We start from the raw sequence: 17151 nt of genomic DNA on the forward strand, positions 1-17151 counted from the left end.
CAATGCTATCAATATAATAAGTAGATACGAACACAAATTCAAGGTTAACAATTTAGTTGTAGTTTACAAAAGAGGAAACTGTGCCATTTCTAAATACTGTGGAGTTCATCATTAATTATCCTGCGCACAATTATCCGGCTTCCCACAGGCTTGATTTAAATTATATACAGTACATTCTGCACTACATAGATACAACTTAAACAATGAATACATTGCACATATATACATTTTCATGACTAATAACTACAGAGATAAAAACATAAAATACAGTGAGATCCGGCGAAAATTGTGTATAATTCGGCGTTCGCTGGTCTGAAAATTTCATCAACGATCGTCAAACACATGTTGTTAAAATAAGAGCGTAGTATGTACAGCACCCCATGCAGTCTTCAATATTGGAGTCATTAAATACGGTACAGTAAATACGGTAACTTTTTTAAAGTAGGATGTTTATTGTGGTCGATTTGTATGTTTAATACGTAGGCTTTCGCGACCAATATCATCAATAATATAAGTTTTTTTGGGTTAACAATGCGCGAGCATCTATCGAAATTGAGAGAAATAAAAATAATTTTAACCGTTCGGATAGCTACAGGCTTAGTGCTGCTTGGAAGCGAATCATCAAATAATACATTATTTATATGCATGCAGGTCACCATACATAAATGCGCATTACCTGTACACAGACAATAACAGGTACTGCTATTTTATTGCACGAAAATTACAGGAGGTACAAGAACAATGTGCATGCATAATGTTCATTCATAATGTACGTTGATTACCATATGAATAACCCAACCAGCAATGGCTAACCATTGTAATTTATGAATTAATTAATCCCCCCCCCTGCCTTCGCACAAGAAGGGCTCACAAGTGACATAATCACATCTATCCCTCTAAGTAATGAAACAGCAGGATTTCTCCACAAATCTGGCTGTCGCTTTATTAAACTAGTTGTAATTACTGGCGAAACGTCGTAATCAGATAGTAAATTTTGTGGATTTTCTCTCCAACATACCCGTGTGCTGTACTAGTAATGAATTGGCATGTTCTGTTTATGTGACAAACCTTACTAATTGGCTGTGTTGGGTGGTGGTGGGTTTAATGACACATATTTACGCGACCTAACCCCAAAAAACTATATTATGGATGTTAATTAATGCAAAGTTCAATAGTAAACAAATGTAAAACACACAAAAAACAGAACACCTTAAAACATGTTATGCAGGAATATGAAAAAATAATGTCTTTTAAATAATGTGATTATCCGTCGTTTTAAAAAATCCGGCACCTCCTTTCCCCCGAAGCCGCCAGATAATCAACGGTGTACAGATGTAGTGACATCGCGGGATGTCAACGTGCAGTGCTGGCCCTAGAGAGGCACGGCATGCGGTGTAACAACATCGCGGATACCACAGTGGTGTGGGTGTAGTACCGGCCCTAGAGGGGCCCAGTGAGCGCTGATTGATAGCGCTCGATGGCACCACGCTTGGCGTGCAGTGCCAGCCTTACAGGACAGGGAGTTAGAGTGCCGGCTGAAGGATGAGGTTACTAAAGGCCATGGCACTCTGGTTGACCCGGGAGGACACGCAACCAGTTAAGTGTACAAAGGGGTCCCAAGTGGGGGCTCGGGGTGGTCACGTGGTTGGGTTCCAGATCCTTCCTGAGGATTCTGGAAGGTGGGTGTGGCCAAGGGCAGAGCCAGCCACGCCGCAGAGAATATAAGCTGGGTCCCGAGAGGGACCAGGGTTGTTGTTCATCCTGGAAGAAACCTTCGTCTACGTTCTCCGTTCAACGAGTCTCCAACACGTGGACCTGGACCCAAGCTGTTGGTCCCGGTCCATAGTAGCAGTTATGTTGTAATTAGTGTAGTTAGCCTGGTGGTCACCAACATAGGTTGTTATTTTGTTAAGGGGAAAGTTACCCCGTGTGTTGGAGTTGAATAAATGTGTTGCCTCCAAGTCTATGTCTGCGACTCAGTTGAACTCACTACACATATATTGCACTGGCAGCCGCAGCATTGAACTTGCATATAGGCGGCTCGGCCATATTGGTCATTTGACTGTTGACTAGAGGCAACAACATCATCCGGCAGCACCCTGAGCGACCAAGCAGCCTTTTCAATGGACAGCACTGCTTGCTCCTGATGGAGAGAGGCCGAGAAAAGGTGGCCTAAACAAAGCTTGCCTCAACTCACCCAGTTGGCTTACTGCAGGCATCGGGCATCTCTTTATGTTGACAGAAAGAAAGAAAGAACCAAACTTCTCAAAATTTGAATGCTGGAACTTTGGCACAATGATAGACTCAGATGACAACAACCAACGACAACGATGCTCGGCTCTCGTGACAAGGGAGCTTGTGAAACTTGACATTGACATCGCAGCACAGCGAAGTTGGCTTCGCAGAGCAGGGATCTCTGACTGAGCACGTGATGGGCTACACCCGGTTCTGGTCAGGGAAAGCCAACAAGGAGAGACGCCTATCGGGCATTGGCCTCATGATGAAGAACACCACTGCTGGACAACTCCTGAGCCTTCCAATTGGCCTGATGTATCTACGGTTACCCATCCAGGGTAACCAATTTGACACCATAATCAGTAATGAATTAAAGCTTTTGTGACTGCATAAATTACTCATTGTTTTTTTCGGTAAAGTCACGTATGTAGAAATACCATAAAATTATATTAAAATAAATCAATCACGACGTTTCGACCGCAACACAAGCGATCTTCATCAGGTGTAAAAAAAAATAGCACATAGGGTGACATCAACGCAATACATAGAGAGCGTTAAACTGCACAGAGGTAAATACAACAAGAAGATGAGAGACGAGAATTCAACAAACCTAAGAAAAATTTACGTGATGCAAAACCAGTCGGCCAACGACACAGTTAGACACTTGCCTGGCAGACCACGAATTTCAGAAGAGTGCTAAATTTCGTGTTCATCCTCTGGGTTGAACATACCAGCATAGACAAAGTGAACAGGGTGACATCAACGCAACACATAGAGAGCGTCTGTTCATCCCTCCGGCCCTTTTTCTTGCTTCTCTGTCCGTCTTTCTTCTTGTTGCCTCTTGGTGTCCCTGTATATGTATTTCTGCTATCTTGTACCTCGTATTTGTTCACTCTGTCTATGCTGGTATGTTCAACCCAGAGGATGAATACGAAATTTAGCACTCTTCTGAAATTCGTGGTCCGCCAGGCTAGTGTCTAACTGTGTTGTTGGCCGACTGGTTTGGCATCACGTAAATTTTTCTTAGGTTTGTTGAATTCTCGTCTCTCATCTTCTTGTTGTATTTACCTCCATGCAGTTTAACGCTCTATATGTTTTGCGTTGATGTCACCTTATGTGCTATTTTTTTTTTACACCTGATGAAGAACGCTTGTGTTGCGGTCGAAACGTCGTGATTGATTAATTTTAATATAATTTTATGGTATTTCTACATACGTGACTTTACCGAAAAAACCAATGAGTACCATAATCAGTGTTTATGCACCAACCTTACAGGCTGATCAAGACGTCAAGGAATAATTTTATCATGACCTCGGAACTCTTCTCTGGGGGGTTGACCACAAAGACAAGCTTCTTGTGATGGGAGACTTCAATGCACGAGTCGGTCAGAACCATGACCTCTGGAGGGGAGCCATTGGAAAGCATGGGATTGGCAACTGCTACTACAATGGTCGTATGCTACTGGAGATCTGTGCCGAACACAACATTTGCATAACAAACACGTTGTTCAAACAAAAAGCCAGATATAACCCCACATGGAGACACCCACGATCCAAGTATTGGCATCTACTGGATTACATCCTTGTATGCCAAGAGGATGCAAGTGACATACTACACACCAGAGTTATGTCCAGCACTGACTGCTATATAGACCACAGATTTACATTATGAGACCTCCTTTGCCAGTAACAAGATATAGGAATAGGTTATTATCAGAGTTGTCTTTTTTGTTTGCATTTTGACTGCTTGTGTTGTGGTTATTGCAAACATGATGCCTTGAATAAAGGTGTCAGTTTTTGTGCCAGTTAAAAGGGTAAAACCTATTCCTAGACCACAGATTGATCAGAGCAAAAGTCACCCTCAGGATCAAACCACCACCCAAGAATAAAGGTCTTTACCCCAAGAAGCTCCAAATAGAGAAGCTTCCCCTGTTAAGAGAGGAATTCCAGAATAAACTCAAGACCAGTTTCAGTGAACATCAAGACCCAGACATAGATGCAGACCCTGAAGAGCAGTGGGAACATCTAAATACAGCTCTTCAGGACACAGTTGCGGAGGTGGTTGGCTTCTCAACAGGGAAACACAAAGATTGGTTCGATGAGAATTATCCGGAAATTGAATCACTCCTCCAGACTAAACGGTTCTGTCATTCCAGACTACCTGCCTGTCTGAATTACCAAGTCACAAAAGCTGCATACTGTGCTGCATACAAAAGCTGCATATAGTGCTGCGTGAAAAACCTTGCAAAGAAAGCTGAGAGTCCTCAAAATCAACTGGTGGATAGACCTCACAGAAAAGACACAGCTGTATGCAGACATGGAGGACACAAGAGCATTCTATGAAGCCCTTTGCTCAGTGTATGGACCCTCGCACCAGACACAGTCCCCCATAAGATCATCAGATGGCACAACCCTTGTGATAGACAAGGAAGCTATCATGCATCGATGGTCAGAACACTTTAGCAGTCTCTTTGTAGACAAGCGGACAGTCCAAGAAGCATCCATAGCCAAGATCCAACAGCGCAAAGTGAGGACTGAACTGGACACACCACCGACACGGGCAGATATTGTATTTGCCATCAAGAAAATTAAATCACACAAGGCACCTGGTATCCATGGGATCCCAGCCGAAGTGTATAAGGAGGGAGGAGATGCACTGCCGGACAGCCTCACAGACCTTTTCCCATTGTGCTGGGAGAAGGGAGCAATACCCCACGATCTCCGGGATGCAGTGATTGTCTCCCAATATAAGAACAAGGGGGGGGGGGGTAATCTGATTTGTCCAATTACTGTGGAATCACCCTGCTCTCTATCGCAGGCAAAATTCTGGCCAGGGTCCGACTCGACAGATTAGTGTCCACCATTGTCAAAGAAGTCCTTGCTGAAAGCCAGCGCGGCTTCAGGTCAGGAAGACGAATGGCAGATATGTTTTTTTCTCCTGAGGCAATTACAAGAAAAGTACAGGGAACTGAACATGGGCCTCTATGCTGCATTCATTGACCTGAACAAGGCTCTTGACACAGTCAGTCGTGATGGTCTCTGGAAAATACCGTCCAAACTGGGCTGCCCTCCTAAGTTCCGTACCATCGTGCAGCAACTACACGTCAGACAGAAAGGCCGGGTCAAACACAACGTAAGCCTCTCAGACAGCTTCCCCATCAACATTGGGGTCAAGCAAGGTTGCGTGCTGGCACCTACACTCTTCGCCATATTCTTAAGCCTGATGCTCCAGGAGGCCAGGAGGGGCTGACAGAAGGCATCTACATCCGATTCCAGACCGATGGCAGTCTCTTCAATCTTCGGCGTCTCTTTGCCAAGACCAAAACCACAGAGCAACATGTTCTGGAACTGCTATTTTCAGATGACTGTGCACTTCTTGCACACATAAAAAAGGCCCTAGAGCTCATTGTGAACTGTTTCTCTGATGCGGCTAATGCTTTTGGCCTGACCATCCGTCTCAAGAAAACAGAGGTGTTATACCAGCCCCCACCTCGTGGAGTGTACACCAGACCATCAATCACCATCGACAACACCCATCTCAACGCAGTGGAACAGTTCAGATACCTGGGCAACATAATATCCAACAACTCATCCATCACTAAGGACATTGACAACAGACTTGCCAAGGCAAACTGCTCCTTTGGCAGGCTCTATAAGCGCATCTGGCAAAGCCACTCACTTTATCTCACAACAAAGATACAGGTATAAAGGGCAGTTGTAGTAACCACCCTTCTATACGGCTCAGAATCCTGGGTCCTGTACAGGAAAAAGCTGAGGCTGCTGAAGCGTTTCCACCAGCGCTGCCTGCACTCTATCACGAACGTCAGGACTATGTCACAAACAACATAGTCTTGTAATTGAATCCATTCTGCTGCTTCATCAGCTACGCTGGGCTGGCCACGTCTCATGCATGGAGGACAACAGGATGCCCAAAGCGGTCATCTACAGCAAGTTATGTCGTGGGAAGGGAGACAGGAGTGGACCTCGAAGACGCTTCATGGACCAGCTCAAACAGCAACTGACTGCTGTGGGTATCGATACCCGAACCTGGGAGCTCAGGGCCGTGGAGAAAGACCGCTGGCACTCCACAGTCAAATAAGCAGCCAAAATGGCAGACCGAATGAGGCACAAAGCTTCAACAGAAAAACGGAGGCACAGAAAGACTACCACCATGGACATGTCCCCCACTCTGGCCCAGACTGGTTAGTAGTTCAAATGCACCACCTGCCACAAAATATGCAAATCAAGGATCAGCCTGCACAGCCACCAGCGTGCCTATCAACTACATGAATCGCATATATCCTCCCTGATCTTCACAAGCAAAGAACCAGCCGACGACGACGAATACATCTATTTGGCCATTGTGAACTCCTTTAGTAATGCTAAATGACCATGCTCATAAAAACAATGTTACCTGCAATCTTGAGAGGAAATAGTCCTTAACAAAGTCCTATATTTTGAGGTCATTTGACTTCAGTGATGTGTGATGCACATTTATTACATTTCATTGAAAGTCTGTGTGCTGTATTTGTACACATTTCATATTTAACTTGCCCTGTTGTCTATTTATATTCTTTCAAATCTTTGACGTTTAATATATTCGGATCTACGAAGGTTAATGAGCTGAAATTTTCTACACAAACTCGTCTCGTGTGACAATTCAATATTTAATTTAAAGAACCGGTCCAGTCCCGCCGATCCTGGGCCACTTTGTCAGCAATTTTCACACATTCCGCTCGCCTATTTTATATCACGAATGGTCACACTGAGGTAAGGGGGAGGGAACGTCTTGTCCAATCAGAACGGCTGTTTTTCTAGATTTGAAGCTTTCGTGACTGCAAGGATTCATACACTTTGGTTTTATTCTGTAAAGTCACGTAGGTAAAACAGGTGGGACCAGCTGTGACTGCTCCCACCTGAAGACGGAAGCTTGCGTTGCCTCCGAAACGTCGTGTTTTAATTGTTTATTTTATTCTATTTTAATTTGTTTTTCCTACGTGACTTTATCGAATAAAACCAAAGAGTAAGAACGGCTGTTGTTGAGGAGTCTTTGACAAATGAAAGGTGCATTTATATCGAGGCTCATCATGGCGACGGAGCGGCCGCTGTGCTTCATTCTTCCTTAGCGCGAAACCAACATTTCCAATATAATTATTGCTATTGTTCAAGTAATTACATAGTTATAATCGTATTAAATAGTATTATCATTTGCTTTGTCACGCCCGTTCTTACGCGCTGAGGGCAACATGGTTATGCTTAATTTGAGCGAGCAGGTGAGAACCGTGATCATGATTTTGAATTAAATGACGTAATGGTATTGCTATGTAAATAGTAAATATATATTCTAATTATTGATATCAATGCGTTAAAGTGCTAAATCTGGGCACGTTGAAAACGGTGTTGCGATATGCACTACTGTGCATATACACGCATTGGTATAACATTGCAGTCTTATGTGTCTTACCGTCTTCCATATACTCGTTGTTTTTTTCGGTAAAGGCACGAATGTAGAAATATAATAAAGTTATGTTAAAATAAATCACGACGTTTCGAACGCAACACAAGCGATCATCATCAGGTGTAAAACAAATAGCGTGGGAGCACATAGGGGGACATCACGCAACACATAGAGAACGTTACACTGCACGGAGGCAAATGCAACAACAAGATGAGAGACGAGAACTCAACAAACCTAAGAAAAATAACGTGATGCAAAACCAGTCGGTCAACAACATAGTTAGACACTGACCTGGTAGACCACGAATTTCAGAAGACTGCTAAATTTCGTGTTCATCCTCTCGGTTGAACAAACCAGCATAGACAGATTGAACAAATACGAGATACAAGGTAGCAGAGATACATACACAGGGAAGAACATCCAGGGAAAGATGTATTGGGCAGCACAGATGGACAACCAGAGTAACACCACACCAAGAGGCAAGAAAAGGACTGGAGGGATGACGGACATCTTCTTGTTGTCTTCTTTGGTTCTTTCGGTAAAGTCACGTAGAATGAGAATAAAATAATAAATTGATAAAATAAAATAACACAATAATATTCTCACGACGTTTCGGCCACAACACAAGAGGCCTTCATCAGGTGAAGGGAGCGAGACTGTCTGGTAGGACAGCGCTGGAGTGAGAGAGCCACGTTCAGATCACGGCTTTTAAGCTGTGTGAGAGGAACAAAGAGCCTTGACGAAGGAATTAGCATAAAATTTAGCATTGAAAAGGCTGAATGATTAGCTGGTGACTGGTCACAGAAATAGCTATGTTAAAAGTTAAAGCATACACATCCGCAGAGGCACCCATTGTTAAAAGGAATTAGCATAGAATTTAGCATTGAAATAGCTAAATTAAGGCATTCGCTTGTAACTGCTACAGAAATAGTTACGTTGAAGTCAGAGCATACACATTCACCGAGGCACTTAGTACAAATCAAAACAGGAGAATTTAGCATTGAAATAACTAGGCGAATTTAGCATTGAAATAACTGGGTGATTTGCTAGTGACTGGTCACAGAAATGACTACAAATCTGAGCTATTCACAGTACTATATAGTGAACCAATAAAAACTAAAATATAAATTACCTTCATGTTATCAATAAACTCTATATTCTCCAATCAGCTAAGCTACCAACCATAAGTCGTTATATATCACAATGCTATATGGCGAAAAAATTGGTGGATTCTTACCCTCAAATTTCCATACCACGGATAGCTACGGGCCCCGTTCAGACGGACGAGTTCGTCCATGGTCGGAACAGAGGAGGGGGAGAGAGACAGCTGCGAAGCCCTAGTATACTCCATGTTGTAAACCATACCATTAACCGTGGTGTGAGAGGTATTAAGAGGCAATGCTGGCGAAAGAGCTGCGGTCTGAAGGTCATCGTAAAATTACAATTAATTAAGAACAGAAATGATTTAACACATCTTTCCAGTGGTTACTGAGCCTGAATCCATCTTCTCGGTTGAAATTGTCTCTGTGCTTGTATATGTGAATGGCCTCATGAACGAATCTCTCATGGTAGCCAGTTGGTTTGCAAAGAACCTCCGTCTTGGAGAAGTCAATGTCATGTGAGCCCACTGAATTGTAACAGTGATCTGCCACGGCAGAGGAGTTCGTCTTACCGTGTTTCAAGTCTGCTTTATGTTCGCGGATGCGATCCGAGATATGTCTTTTGGTTTCTCCAATGTAGCTACTACCACAGAGGCACTTTAGTTTGTAAACGCCCGGGTACTGTATGTCTGGAAGAGCATCTTTTACAGATGGAACTAAATCACGGATTTTGTGTACTGTGTTGAATCGGACCTGGATCTTGTGTTTATTCAGGATTTTGGAGATCTTTTTAGTGACCCCTGCAATGTAGGGTAAGGTGATGGTTTTGAGTGGCTCCACAAGAGGATCCTTCTTCATGACTGGAGTGATGGCTTTGCGGATTGTGTAGTCGGAGTAGCCATTAGCCCTGAGAGCCTGGTGTACGTGTTTGAGTTCACTGGTAATGTGTTCCTGGTCGGAAATGCATTGGGCTCTATGGTATAGAGTCTTGATGAGGCAGTTCTTCTGGGATGGATGGTGGTGGGAATCCGGTTTCAAGTAAGCATCTGTATGGGTAGCTTTCCTGTAGACAGAGTGGCTCATTGAACCATCATGTCTCCTTTTAATTAAGACATCCAGAAAGGGTAGTTTGCCATCTTTTTCGACCTCCATGGTAAATCTGATGGCTGGGTGTATGGAATTGATGTGGTCGCGGAATTGGTCTAGAGCAGGCTGGCCATGTGGCCAGATGACAAAGGTGTCATCAACGTACCTCTTCCATAAGGTCGGGCGTAGAGTGGCAGTCTGGATGGCGTCAGTTTCAAATTTTTCCATGAATACGTTGGCTACAACCGGAGATAGAGGGGAGCCCATTGGGGTGCCCTCAGTTTGTTTGTAGAAAGTTCCATTCCAGGTGAAGTATGTGTTGGTTAAGCAATGTCTCACCAGGGGGGGTACATCAGTATGCAGTCCTTGATGAACCAGGTCTTCAATGATAGCGATGGTGTCAGGTACCGGGACTTTGGTGAACAAGGACACCACATCAAAACTGACAAGCAGGTCGTTTGGGGACAGGGAAATGTCTTTGATTGTCGATACCAGGTGAGTAGAATTTAGTACCGCAGAGGTGGTTTTTCCAGTGAAAGGTTGCAGTATATCAGCCAGAAAACGTGCCAGTTTGTAGGTGGGGGAGCTGATAGTAGAGACGATGGGACGAAGGGGTGTATCTTCTTTGTGTATCTTTGGAAGGCCATATAATCTTGGTGGTCTGGCAGCAGAGGGTTTCAACAAGAACTGTTTGTTCTCATCAATTAATGCTGTTGAATCAGAGATAATTTTGTTCGTTTTGGTGACCAGGCTGTTGGTGGGATCTCTTTTTATTTTTGTATAGCTGCCATCGTTGAGTAGTTCTTGAATTTTGTTGTTATATTCTGTTTTGTCCATGATGACAGTGGCATTGCCTTTGTCGGCTGAGAGAACGACAATATCATCCCTCTTTTTTAATTGAGATAATTCAAAACGTTCGTTTTTGCTGATGTTGCTAGGTGGCAACTTAGCGTTTTTGAGGGTTGCAGCGATTTCAGATCTTGCTACGTCTGCAGAGATGTGACTCAAGCCCTTGAGTGCAACGTCGACATGGGCAATGATATCATTAACCGGTAAGTGTCTCGGTGTGACAGCAAAGTTTAGACCTTTAGCTAAAACGGATTTCAGACCATCAGAAATGGAACTGTTACTGCGATTAATTACGACTTTGTTGACGTCTATCTTTTCGGTGTGTGGATCCGATTTTTTGCTGGAGAGGTGATTGAATTTGGAAATCAAATTGTCCCTACATTTGTTCGACATAGTGGCAGCCGAAGAGGTAGTCAGCCGACAAAGGCAATGCCACTGTCATCATGGACAAAACAGAATATAACAACAAAATTCAAGAACTACTCAACGATGGCAGCTATACAAAAATAAAAAGAGATCCCACCAACAGCCTGGTCACCAAAACGAACAAAATTATCTCTGATTCAACAGCATTAATTGATGAGAACAAACAGTTCTTGTTGAAACCCTCTGCTGCCAGACCACCAAGATTATATGGCCTTCCAAAGATACACAAAGAAGATACACCCCTTCGTCCCATCGTCTCTACTATCAGCTCCCCCACCTACAAACTGGCACGTTTTCTGGCTGATATACTGCAACCTTTCACTGGAAAAACCACCTCTGCGGTACTAAATTCTACTCACCTGGTATCGACAATCAAAGACATTTCCCTGTCCCCAAACGACCTGCTTGTCAGTTTTGATGTGGTGTCCTTGTTCACCAAAGTCCCGGTACCTGACACCATCGCTATCATTGAAGACCTGGTTCATCAAGGACTGCATACTGATGTACCCCCCCTGGTGAGACATTGCTTAACCAACACATACTTCACCTGGAATGGAACTTTCTACAAACAAACTGAGGGCACCCCAATGGGCTCCCCTCTATCTCCGGTTGTAGCCAACGTATTCATGGAAAAATTTGAAACTGACGCCATCCAGACTGCCACTCTACGCCCGACCTTATGGAAGAGGTACGTTGATGACACCTTTGTCATCTGGCCACATGGCCAGCCTGCTCTAGACCAATTCCGCGACCACATCAATTCCATACACCCAGCCATCAGATTTACCATGGAGGTCGAAAAAGATGGCAAACTACCCTTTCTGGATGTCTTAATTAAAAGGAGACATGATGGTTCAATGAGCCACTCTGTCTACAGGAAAGCTACCCATACAGATGCTTACTTGAAACCGGATTCCCACCACCATCCATCCCAGAAGAACTGCCTCATCAAGACTCTATACCATAGAGCCCAATGCATTTCCGACCAGGAACACATTACCAGTGAACTCAAACACGTACACCAGGCTCTCAGGGCTAATGGCTACTCCGACTACACAATCCGCAAAGCCATCACTCCAGTCATGAAGAAGGATCCTCTTGTGGAGCCACTCAAAACCATCACCTTACCCTACATTGCAGGGGTCACTAAAAAGATCTCCAAAATCCTGAATAAACACAAGATCCAGGTCCGATTCAACACAGTACACAAAATCCGTGATTTAGTTCCATCTGTAAAAGATGCTCTTCCAGACATACAGTACCCGGGCGTTTACAAACTAAAGTGCCTCTGTGGTAGTAGCTACATTGGAGAAACCAAAAGACATATCTCGGATCGCATCCGCGAACATAAAGCAGACTTGAAACACGGTAAGACGAACTCCTCTGCCGTGGCAGATCACTGTTACAATTCAGTGGGCTCACATGACATTGACTTCTCCAAGACGGAGGTTCTTTGCAAACCAACTGGCTACCATGAGAGATTCGTTCATGAGGCCATTCACATATACAAGCACAGAGACAATTTCAACCGAGAAGATGGATTCAGGCTCAGTAACCACTGGAAAGATGTGTTAAATCATTTCTGTTCTTAATTAATTGTAATTTTACGATGACCTTCAGACCGCAGCTCTTTCGCCAGCATTGCCTCTTAATACCTCTCACACCACGGTTAATGGTATGGTTTACAACATGGAGTATACTAGGGCTTCGCAGCTGTCTCTCTCCCCCTCCTCTGTTCCGACCATGGACGAACTCGTCCGTCTGAACGGGGCCCGTAGCTATCCGTGGTATGGAAATTTGAGGGTAAGAATCCACCCATTTTTTCGCCATATAGCATTGTGATATATAACGACTTATGGTTGGTAGCTTAGCTGATTGGAGAATATAGAGTTTATTGATAACATGAAGGTAATTTATATTTTAGTTTTTATTGGTTCACTATATAGTACTGTGAATAGCTCAGATTTGTAGTCATTTCTGTGACCAGTCACTAGTAAATCACCCTGTTATTTCAATGCTAAATTCGCCTAGTTATTTCAATGCTAAATTCTCCTGTTTTGATTTGTACTAAGTGCCTCGGTGAATGTGTATGCTCTGACTTCAACGTAACTATTTCTGTAGCAGTTACAAGCGAATGCCTTAATTTAGCTATTTCAATGCTAAATTCTATGCTAATTCCTTTTAACAATGGGTGCCTCTGCGGATGTGTATGCTTTAACTTTTAACATAGCTATTTCTGTGACCAGTCACCAGCTAATCATTCAGCCTTTTCAATGCTAAATTTTATGCTAATTCCTTCGTCAAGGCTCTTTGTTCCTCTCACACAGCTTAAAAGCCGTGATCTGAACGTGGCTCTCTCACTCCAGCGCTGTCCTACCAGACAGTCTCGCTCCCTTCACCTGATGAAGGCCTCTTGTGTTGTGGCCGAAACGTCGTGAGAATATTATTGTGTTATTTTATTTTATCAATTTATTATTTTATTCTCATTCTACGTGACTTTACCGAAAGAACCAAAGAAGATGAATCATTGCAGTCACGAAAGCTTTAAATCGAAATCTTCTTGTTGTATTTGCCTCCATGCAGTTTAACGATCTCTATGTGTTGCGTGATGTCCCCCTATGTGCTCCCTCGCTATTTGTTTTGCACCTGATGATGATCGCTTGTGTTGCGTTCGAAACGTCGTGATTTATTTAAATATAATTTTGTTATATTTCTACATACGTGACTTTACCGAAAAACAATGAGCAATTTATGCAGTCACGAAAGCTTAAATTCTGTCTTTCATATAGTACAGTTCTTAATGATCGCAAAAACAACAGACGTGTTATACGTATCGTGTTGTTCTAAATGTAATTTCACTATGCAATTAGGGTGATCATTATTCTAATTGTAATAGACGTGCTGCGTGCTGTGAACCTTTCATTACGTAGACTGTTGTATAGCAATGCGCAAGCTTTCTTATATGGTCAAGGGTTGACATAGGCCAGCCATCAATACCATCTATACAGGGTTATAAAATGGATACCACTTTGTGCGAAGTCGTCAGTCGTTGTTAAAGCTGGTCCCTGTCATGGGAATGTGGAATTTCTACTCATGGAGATGAGCGCCGTACAATGCCCATAGGAGCAGAGGCCTTTTGTCGATCCACTGCTGGATGAGGCCATCCCCACGTCGTACTGGTTGCGGAGGCCATTTGACCATACTTCACCCTGCTGGTGAAGTAAATGCGGGCAGCATAGACATACAACACAACTGGATATAAGGACTTGGCTCCGCAGCCCTATAACAACCTGTTTGTGCATGGCGGGCACCCATCCAGACACTATCCAAGATCAGAACTGCTTGTCTTCCGAGGCCCGACCAGGTCGGGCGCATTCCAAATCCAGGTGATTTGTTCATATGCGTTAAGGGGTATAGTGATCTTGATTTGAACCTTTCGTGACTGCAGGAATCCATACTCTTTGGTTCTTTCGGTAAAGTCACGTAGTTAGAAATGAAATAAAATAAAACAAATCACGAGATTTCGATCGCAACACAAGCGGTAGTCATTAGGCAAAGAAGTCAGCCTCTAAAGGCAAACTGTTTATAAGGGTTTGGGGATGGGCGTAGCCCAAGTGTATCAACAAACACCAGATGCACGGGGGGTGCACGACTGCCAATGCAGCAACAATGCCAATGCAGCAACAATGCCAATGAAGCAACAATGCCAATGCAGCAGCAAAGCCAAACGCTGGGGATGCGGGGGAAAATTAACTCGGAAAATAGACTAGTACACGAAAGATATGATGGAACAACCATAAACAAATTTTGATTTAAAGCTTTCGTGACTGCAGTAATTCATAGTCTTAGCTCTTTCAATTCCATACACCCAGCCATCAGATTTACCATGGAAGTCGAAAAAGATGGCAAGCTACCTTTTTTGGATGTCCTAATAAAAAAGAGACCTGATGGTTCAATGAGCCACTCTGTCTACAGGAAAGCTACCCATACGGATGGTTATCTGAAACCGGATTCCCACCACCATCCATCACAGAAGAATTATCTCATCAAGACTCTGTACCATAGAGCCCAATGCATATCCGACCAGGAACATATAGGCAGTGAACTCAAGCACGTACACGAAGCTCTTAAGGCTAATGGTTACTCCGACTATACAATCCGCAAAGCTATCACTCAAACCATGAAGAAGAACCCTCTTGAGGAGCCTTTCAAAACCATCACTTTACACTACATTGCAGGGATCACAAAAAAGATCTCCAAAATCTTGAATAAACACAAGATCCAGGTCCGTTTCAACACATTACATAAAATCCGTGATCTGGTTCTGTCTGTAAAAATGTGATTCCGGACATACAGTACCCTGGTGTCTACAAACTAAGTTGCCTCTGTGGTAGTAGTTACATTGAAGAAACCAAACGCCATGTCTCGGACTGCATTCGGGAACACAAAGCAGACCTTAAACACGGTAGGACCAACACCTCGGCCGTGGCAGATCATTGTTATAATTCAGTAGACTCACATGACATTGACTTTTCCAAGACAGAGGTTCTTTGTAAGCCATCTGGCTACCATGAGAGATTCGTTCATGAGGCTATCCACATATAGAAGCATATAGACAATTTCAACCGAGAAGATGGATTCTGGCTAAGCAATCATTGGAAGGATTTGATAAACCATTTCAGGTCTTAATTGATTGTTCACGCTTATGGTGGCTTTCAGACAGCATACATTAATTTTTTCGTCTCCCCCTCCTCTTTTCAAAACATAGATGGACTCGTCCTTCTAAATAAACTGCCAAATCGCTGCGCGTGGTGCTAACGTTTTTTATAAATAAATAAATACACCGTTTAAAAATAAATAAATTTATACAAACCGACACTTCTTTCAAATGTTTCTTGCCGTTGTTTTTTTCACACCTGATGACTACCTATTGTGTTATGGTCGAAACGTCGTGAGAATTTTAATTGTTTTATATATATTATTGTTTTATTGTTTCCCTTCAACGTGATTTTACCGAAAGAGCTAAGAATATCAACCATAAACAGTTAAGGTTTTACCTGGTTAATAACATCTTTCCAATGATTGCTCAATTTGTATACATCTTCTCGGCTGAAGTTATGTCTATGTTTATATATCTGGATGGCTTCATGAACAAACCTTTAATAGTAGCCCGACGGTTTGCAGAGTACCTTGGTCTCGGAAAAATAATATCATGCGAGCCCACAGCGTTATAACAATGGTCAGCCACGGCAGCGGTATTGATTCTGCCGTGTTTCAGATCTGCCCTGTGTTCGCAAACATGGTCTGAGACGTCGTTTCGTTTCGCCAATGTAATTGCTACCGCAGGTACAACTCAGTTTGTAGACTCCAGGATATTGCATGTCAGGAATGACATCCTTCACAGATGGGTTTAGATCACAGATTTTGTGTACTGTATTGAATCGGACCTGGATCTTGTGTTTGTTTAAAGATTTTGGAAATCTTTTTGGTAACACCTACGAAGTTGATGACATCAATAAATCTTGGTTGGGTCACATTCTGATGAAGCCATGTTGGTTTAACCAGCCATACTGTTTTTTTGCTCTTCATAACAAGCACTCTTTGAACCAAATATATCCTGCGTAGCAAGTGAACTAAAACATACACAGTTAATTTCCCAGGTAGTAGTTACATACATATCTATGTTTATGTATGTTGTGGGTGTTAAGGATAACGTGATATAAGCTTAGCTCACCTGTGCTTGGTGTCGACCATGAATAATCTGGGAATTAAACATTTCACACATGGTCATTGATGGAAAGGCAGCAGGGAGATCACTGGGTGTGGTGGCCTCTGAGCCAGAACTTTATAATCTTCATGTCAAAAATCACCATTCATATCGAAACATCTCAAACAACTGTACATTAATAGAGACATAAATAACTCGCAAGTGTAAAGAAAATCCAACAGGAAATATAAAAGCTTATACAAATAACAATACTAACAACTTTCACTATAA

The 17151-nt window shown here is 43.0% G+C and overlaps 1 protein-coding gene across 4 annotated transcripts in view; it reads right to left on the reverse strand.

Moving 5' to 3' along the window:
* LOC116944307 (uncharacterized) overlaps positions 1 to 17151 on the reverse strand; it is a 44008-nt gene that overhangs the window by 14535 nt on the left and 12322 nt on the right. For all 4 annotated transcript variants that reach the window (XM_076068357.1, XM_076068356.1, XM_076068358.1 and 1 more), the window contains one exon: positions 16888 to 16914. In XM_076068357.1, the coding sequence (XP_075924472.1) occupies positions 16888 to 16914 (27 nt within the window). The remainder of the gene's footprint in view (positions 1 to 16887; positions 16915 to 17151) is intronic.

Source organism: Petromyzon marinus, chromosome 21, assembly GCF_048934315.1.
Source record: "Petromyzon marinus isolate PM22_M1 ecotype Great Lakes invasive population chromosome 21, UKy_Petmar_22M1.pri1.0, whole genome shotgun sequence".
Taxonomy (NCBI): domain Eukaryota; kingdom Metazoa; phylum Chordata; class Hyperoartia; order Petromyzontiformes; family Petromyzontidae; genus Petromyzon; species Petromyzon marinus.